The 8,085-nt window shown below is 32.9% G+C and overlaps 2 protein-coding genes across 3 annotated transcripts; both read right to left on the bottom strand.

Annotated features, from left to right (window-relative positions):
- Positions 1-257: 257 nt before the first annotated feature.
- LOC111906128 (uncharacterized) lies at positions 258-2,858 on the bottom strand. Of its 2 annotated transcripts, none has more exons than XM_023901860.3 (10): positions 2,734-2,858; positions 2,016-2,100; positions 1,819-1,933; positions 1,654-1,690; positions 1,482-1,551; positions 1,271-1,375; positions 1,048-1,198; positions 874-953; positions 693-786; positions 258-612 (listed from the first exon to the last, which is right to left on the bottom strand). In XM_023901860.3, the coding sequence occupies exons 2-10, from the start codon at positions 2,044-2,046 to the stop codon at positions 531-533; spliced, it is 765 nt and encodes a 254-aa protein (XP_023757628.1). In that variant the 5' UTR covers positions 2,047-2,100; positions 2,734-2,858; the 3' UTR covers positions 258-530. The 2 variants fall into 2 exon arrangements, with proteins under 2 accessions (XP_023757628.1, XP_023757629.1); XM_023901861.3 differs by having other exon boundaries at positions 2,016-2,087; positions 2,734-2,810.
- Positions 2,859-5,332: 2,474 nt separating this feature from the next.
- Positions 5,333-7,098, bottom strand: LOC111906127 (probable receptor-like protein kinase At5g20050). The gene has a single exon (XM_023901859.3). The coding sequence runs from the start codon at positions 6,891-6,893 to the stop codon at positions 5,487-5,489; it is 1,407 nt and encodes a 468-aa protein (XP_023757627.1). The 5' UTR covers positions 6,894-7,098; the 3' UTR covers positions 5,333-5,486.
- Positions 7,099-8,085: the final 987 nt, after the last annotated feature.

The following is an 8,085-nucleotide window of genomic DNA, read 5'->3' as shown; positions in this document are numbered from 1 at the left end:
CACACACACCTAGTTCTAATAATATTTTATGAATTTACATAGTTTGTTTTTCTGCTTTAATAGGAGTCGAAAAAAAAAGTTTCAAAAGAAAAAGATTTCCTATTATGGAAACTCTAACATGATTCCATTAAATACGGAATATTATAAAAATATATTCGATCAAAGAAAATCCAAACATATTCTTTCCCTTTTTATGAGAACATATCATAACACTTTTTCATTCATCAAAAACACAAATCAAAACAAAGTACACAGAATCAAACAAAATATTCCCATTCTTTTTTTCATATTTTTATACGCAAATCCACAAGTCCTTAAAGTAAACTCAGCCAATGTAGACCGAAGCTTAAAAATCAAGAATCCACATCAAGAAATACAAGTAACAAGATTCCATCATAAAATATATCTAATTAACTCTCCTACACATTACAAATTTTTCCCAACTTAAAACACCCAAAAGAAAAAAACAATACTTTACATAAGTAGATATTGTTTTTCTTTTTTCTTTTTTCTCAAATCATCAAAAATCACTACTTCCCTTCCAACTCCAATTTTGAAGTTAGCCATGAACAAACCTCGTCCATCTCTTCAGGAATCGTATAGTGTCCAAGCCTACAATAATAAACAGTTTAAATTGTCAGTATTATCAGTATCAGTATCAGTAACAGTATCGGTATCTGAGAGTGACATACGAGTCATAGGATTTGAAAGTGAGGTTTTTGAAGCCGGTTGAAGTTAATTTTTGTGCCGACTTCTCGCCAAAACGAAAGCGTACCACATCATCAGCTGCCATAAATTGTAGAAAAATTATTACTAAAACATTAAAATAAATAAATAAAAGGAAAAACATAATAGCTTTTTTAAAATAATTACCTTTGCCATGACAAAGTAAAACAGGCAAGGATGAAGCACGATTTGCAGCTTCCTCCCCTTCCACCTTGTTACTCAGATCCCTAGAGATATTTTTTAAAGATAAATTGTTATTAAAAATAGCAATGTGGTTTAAGTAAGAGGGGTAAAAAGGTAAAATGGTGAAGAGAGTCAAACTTTGCACATGGAAGCCAACCACTAAGGCCAACAATTGCATCCAAATGAGTAGAGTATGAGTTTCCATTTCCAAATTTTCCATGTGAAAAACATGTTGCAGAATATAGAGCAGTTGCTGCTCCCATACTAAACCCTCCTACACCAAGTTTGACTACAAAAAAAAAGTCAAACATTTCTTGAATTTATCCAAAGTAGATAAAAGTAAATTAATTTTGAAACTTACTATTAGGAGGCTCAGTAGATAAGAGACTCAATACATGTGCTGCAGAAGCATCCATTGATTCTACATCTTGATGTGCATCTTCAGATAGGTCACTTACATCAAACCCTAAAATCCATCATACATAATTACATTTTACATATTTACCCTTAGGGATACAATTTCACATTATGATAATAAAAAAAAAATAGTGTTGTCAAAATTTAAATCATACATGCAGTTGTGGGAAAGCCGCCGAATAAGGTTAATGGTTGAGAAGGTGAAGTAGGGCATATCCATTTGATCTAAAAAACAAAAAAAAAAAAACATTAAATAATCAAGTTTTTAATTTATAAATTATAATTATCATTTATATGTAAAAGACTGAATGATAACTGTTTGCTTACATTTGGAAGAGGAAGAGTCTCCAAGAGCTGGGACCAACTGCCAGAAGAATATAAATATATGGATTTCAAATAAGGGTTAATTTGGGAATGATAATGTATAATATAGCCAATTAGAGAAGGAAAATGAAATGATGAAATTCAAATTGAAATTGAAATTAGAGTTACCTTGAACCATTATCACCAAGGCCATGTAACCATACAATGGTTGCTTGGTGTTTGCCTTTAGGTTTCACCACATATGTTCTTCCAAACTCAAATACCCTTCTGGCAGTTCTTCCACCTTTCATGGAAAATCCACCAATGTTGTAAATAAATATAAATGGAAAAGAAAAAGAAAAGGAAAAGGAAAAAAATAATTTTACCAGAACCAAGAGAAGGGCCACTGAAACTCATATTATTGATAACAGAAATACAGCCACCAAGAAAAAAAAAACCTGCAATGAAACCCTACCATCGAAATGTAATGAAAATCAAATTCCAAATAAGAAACATGATTAGATATGTATAATAACTTGTCAATTTCATGAGTTCTTGTATCCCAAAACAGATATATACTAATATACCCATTCAAAGAGGTGAGAGAGGATATGACCAGAAAACTTCATATCTCTTCTTCCCGTTAGATTCACTTCATAAGGAAAAACCTAGTAATTCTTGAAATACAAAATTGAGATTTATGCTTCTGGTTTTACTACTTAAGAGCTGGAAGATAAATTTGCCAAATTTTGTATAATCTAATAGCGGACGTGTTTCCTATCGATAACCAAATTTATCCTCGTCGATTTCGAGGTGAAAATGGACCAATTTGACCACTGAAATCTTCAAATGAACTCGAATCTCGGAATGGATTTAGTAACGAATTGCTTCGTTTTGTTAATTACTCGTGCAAAAGAACATAATAGTTCGTAAAAATTAACAAAACATGCGACTTTTATCAATTATCATATCTAAAATCTAAATGCGTATGTACATCACTGAGATATAAAATTGGTAACGGATATCAACGATTGTTCTATAGCACGTCGCAAGTATTTTCACTAGATCTACAGAAAAATTAGGGATTTTCAGATCAGAAAGTACCTGCAGATAGTCGAACGGAGTCACCAATGGAAGCAGTGCGTGTTTGTGTGTTCTTGTTCTATCGACAAAAGAACTAGAGTTTTAAGTTTTGGTAAGTTTGGACTATTGGCTACCTCGTTCTTTTCGTTAATTACATTTTCGGTCCTCCCACTTGGATGCTAATTTCCAAGAAAAATCAAATCAATTTGACATGTGAAATCGCTTTTTCTCGACTCTTCCAGAAAGGTAAATTGGGTGTCCATTGTCGTGCATGCTAATTAATGATATCATGTCTTCTAACCAATTACGTTCATATTTTATTTTAGTCGTTTTTTTTTGGATAATTATTTTTGTTAAATATTTATATATAAAGTTATAAATGTATCAATTTTTAGATATATATTTGAGGTAATTACAAATCTAGCATTTTTTCTTAATTACTTATCAAAAAATAGCCAAAAAATATCATTTAGCTAAAAATAGCCCACAAAAGTCAACTTATGGTTGACTATGGTCAACGTCGTTGACTACTGTTTTAGGCCGAAAAGTACTCTTTCGTGCTAATAGTCTACTGTTTCACGGGTTCGTTTACTTTTTCGTGGCCGATTAGCCCATAGTATATAATGAAAAAAATTCCAGATTAGTCATTTTTCCTATTATTTTCTTTGGTTTGGCTACTTTTTTCTCTCAATGGAGCACCCAAAGAACAACCCAGTTTGTCTAATTTTCATCAAAATTTTACCGTGTTTGTGATTAGGAGTAGGTTTTGTATATGAGGTTAAATTTTTTTTGAATAAAATTGAAAAACAATAAATATAAAACCGTAGGTTTCATACGAAACCTATGGTGTACAAGTGCCCAATGCACAGTTTGTGCAATGTCGACTTGTACATCTTATAAAAAAAATTTAAAAATTAAAACCGTAGTTTTTTTCACAAAACAGTAGATTTAAAAATTTTAAAAAAAAAAAAAAAAAAAAAAAAAAAAAAAAAACTTATTTTTCCCCCAAAATCGTAGGCTACGGTTTGGGATACCTTAGCTAAACCGAGAGGAAACCGTAGGTTTTCCAAAACCTACGGTTTTGTAGTTTACAAATGAAAAAAAAAAATTATACAAAACACGAAACAGTAGACGATATGGCGAAACAGTAGACAGTTTTAGAAACCTATGGTTTCGTGGGCTATATTTGGACATTTACTAATTTTTTGCTAAAATTTGATAATCACTTCCTTAATTTGGCTAGATTAGTATTTACTCCTATATATTTTGGGAAAATGACTCTTAAGGGTAATTAACTTTTGCATTTGTACTCATTTGGTCTCTTTCCTTTTTTTTGTATTCAATACACCATCGCACTTGTTGTTTGTGTTCACCATAACCCCTTTGACCGACTTTTGACCTGTGATAGTCGGTCAAAGGGTTATGGTGAATACAAACAACAAGTTCGATGGTATATTGAGTATAAAAAAAAGGAAAGGGACCAAATGAGAACAAACTCAACAGTTGGTTACCCTCCTGAGTAATTTTTCCTTTACTCATTTACAGCAAATCCCACGTCATCTCTTACTGATATTAATGATTTTATGAGATTCATTATTGCTTCTTTTTAAACATAACCCACGAAAGAACACTATTCATACATGTACAACTTTGTAATGCACTTGAATATTTATTATGGGAATCTTGACTAAGCAGACGCATTTCATGACTACATTTACATTTCTAATCGAATGATTTATCGTATCATGGATTCTAGACAAGTCTACAAACGAGTGGAATCACAAGTGCTGTGATTTTTGAGTTTACTTAGCTTTAAGATCGAATTCATGGAAAGAGATACAACATTAATATGTACAATATCATGTTGATTTTGCAGACACATCATCATAATAAACCTTGAAGTAAAGTTTATGCTGATAAATATACCTCTCATACACAATCATATTCTTTTGAAGAGAGGTGTTAACAGTTAACCACAATAAACATAGCATAGACCATGTTTTAACGAAGTTATCTCTCTGAAACGCTCTTCATATACGTTATAGCCAAAGAAGGTTACAGTCTTTGATAATTTTGCAACTTTAATTTCATTTAACTTTTCGGAGAAAATGACTCAGGAGGGTAACCAACTGTTGAGTTTGTTCTCATTTGGTCCCTTTCCTTTTTTTGTATTCAATATACCATCGAACTTGTTGTTTATATTCACCATAACCCTTTGACCGGCTATCACAGGTCAAAAGTCGGTCAAAAGGGTCATGGTGAACACAAACAACAAGTTCAATGATATATTGAAAAAAAAAAAAAAGACCAAATGAGTACAAACGCAAAAGTTAATTACCCTCAAAAGTCATTTTCCCTATATATTTTTTGTAAAACTAGCTAATGACATCATATATTTTATAGTTGGAAGCTATTAACACATAGTTTGTAACAGAAAATTGAAAGTTGTGTGTTACTTGTTGCTTATGACTAAAAACTGAAAGTTGTAGTTTTTATTTGTATATAAGTATTCTGATAAAATTAACTATATCTTTTGAAATATATATATATATATATATATATATATATATATATATATATATATATATATATATATATATATATATATATAACATGAAAATTTCATAAAGATAAAATATTCATTATAGTCTTCTTTAACTAAAAGATTGTTGATTCAAAAGGATCAAAAACCCAAAAATCAAATCCAAGTTAATGTATGATTTTGGTTCAATGTACAAATAAATCATTACAACATACTAAAACTTATAGGTTTTCTATCGTGGTGAAATAATGGACATAGAATACGAAAAGGATTTTGATTGCAAAGAATTGGTACTCGTAGTCAAGCAACCATTCAATTGGGAGGCAGCTCTAGCAATTATCTTTGGCTTTTTCCTTTTGTTACCATTTTGCCCTTCACCTTCATCATCTTCATCATCTATCGACAAAAGGTCAACGACTATCATCTGGGTCTCCGGCGGCTCCTCCACCGCCACTCTCCCTTCCAGCCACTTCACCACCTCCAACATCGTCGGCCGCCGCCTCACCTTCTCTTGTATGCACCACAACGCCACGTGCACCATTTTCCTCACTTCCTTCTCATCAATCCCTCCGAGATCCATCAGCCGTTGATCCACCACCTCCATCAACCTCCCTGATTTCAACTTATCCGTCACTATCTTCGGAAAATACTGAAACTTTCTCTTCGACCGGTCACCGGCGCCGCCGGTGTCTATTACCGTCACGTTTCTTCTCCCGCCGATGAGCTCTAACAACACCATTCCGTAGCTGAAGACGTCTGATTTCTCCGTTACTCCGAGTTCTAACAACCATTCCGGAGCCAAGTACCCTTTTGTCCCTCGTAATGTCGTCAAAACTCTGCTCTGATCTCGTGTCATTAGCTTAGATAATCCGAAATCGGAAACAATGGCACGGTGGTTTTCGTCGAGGAGGATGTTCTCCGGCTTCACGTCGAGATGGAGGACTCTTGACCGACAGTCATGGTGTAGGTAGGCGAGAGCCTTCGCGACGTCGAGTGCAACCGCAGATCGGAGACCCCACGACAAGCAGCCTCCGCCGATATCGTTTCCCCTCGTCGTTAAACGTGGTCGTGAAAAGATCCAATTGGCTAAAGATCCATTCGGGATGAACTCATAAACAAGAAATCTTAAATTATTATGAATGCAGTACCCAAAAAGACGAACAAGATTTACATGTTGAACGCTGGCAATGGCGGCGATCTCCGACCTGAACTCCTTCTCTCCCCTCTCCTCTTCATGTTGGATCCTTTTCACAGCGACGGCGGTGCCGTCTTTCGTGATTCCTTTGAACACAAAAGCGGAAGCTCCTCTTCCGATTAAAGATTTCCAGTTGTCGGTGATTTCCTCAAGCTCTTTATACCTGAACTTCGTCGGAAGTCCGGCTACTTTCCGGAGAAAGCTATACTCGATTCGGAGCTCTTTTCCTTCAGATGCGAGTCTAGTTTCCATCATCGTTCGTCTGTGGTGGAGATGTCGCCGGATGAAGTAGAAAGCAATGACTGCTAAAATACCAGCAACGGCGGCGCCGACGATTAGATAAAACGATCTTTTTAGATCTAGAACTACCCGGGCGACAATGATGACAACGATGAGGAAGATGATCGATGTAACAGCGATGATATTAGCTTTTCTGTCCTCCATTAATGAAGTATAATCATAACTTGATTAATCCATCGATTTTGGCTACTGAAATGAGATAAATATGATGAATTCTTCTGTAATATTCTTAAAAAAGGGTTGTCGACTTGTCATCTTATGTATCTGATTTTGATAAGTTCTTCAGTTTGAAAAATCGCTCTTGGTGTGTAATGTTTGACTTGCTAGAAGTTTGACTTTTCTCTTGGTTTGTTCTTTTATGTTCTTTTTTTAAATTGTTGATGTGTACTTGTAATTTACATTTATATTAAATATTTGACTTTTCTTTAGATCCAAGGAGACCTTATCAAGCACTCGTTTACTCATTAGTTCATTTTCGATCTATATATAATAGAAAATGTTATTAAACGTATATTTGGATGATATGTTTATATTAAATCATCTACTTTAATGTATTTCATGGATCATCATTTGAATATTTTAACGTATAAATTTTATATAATATTATTAATATGGTTTATTTTCCTTATTACGGAGTATGAAAATATCGACATTACAAAATGTTTAAGCAGTCCTAAAAGATGCATTTTATACGAAGACCAAGACCGCATACTTGTTTAAAGTATTTGACTATTTAATTTAATGTAACACTTCTTCACGTAAAGTTAATGAAATATCATTAACATTAAATTAAAGACCGTAAAAGTAACGGAAATTGCTTTACAACCACAAGTTTATATAAAAATTCGATTTTGACTTTTTTTACAATTAAGATGAAATTTGATTTTTGTCATTATATTTTTCAATTTGTTTTAATGTTGACAATTTGAACTATCAAACTAGTTGTATATGTCAATTTTCTATGATGTGGTGTTAACATGACATGATGACGTGTTAATTTTTGATGACATCACTTTCTGGACGGAAGGATTGATATATATATATATATATATATATATATATATATATATATATATATATATATATATATATAAAGTGACTTAATTGAAAAAAAATGTGAATTTTTCTGAAAACTTAGTGTCTTTTATGTAAATCGCCCTTATTAGGGTTGGAGATCCCATGCTAACAATTTTTTAAAGAAAAACAACAAAACAAAATTAAATAGATAGCTTCATGAGTGTTATGGTATCCATAGGGCCAAATATTGCTCATGAAATAAGAGTTTTAACATGTTTATGTCAAATCAAAGGAAATAGTATTGGGAAAAAGTTAATCG

The sequence above is a fragment of the Lactuca sativa genome, chromosome 8, assembly GCF_002870075.4.
Source record: "Lactuca sativa cultivar Salinas chromosome 8, Lsat_Salinas_v11, whole genome shotgun sequence".
NCBI lineage: Eukaryota > Viridiplantae > Streptophyta > Magnoliopsida > Asterales > Asteraceae > Lactuca > Lactuca sativa.
This window is presented reverse-complemented; position numbering and strand designations above follow the sequence as displayed.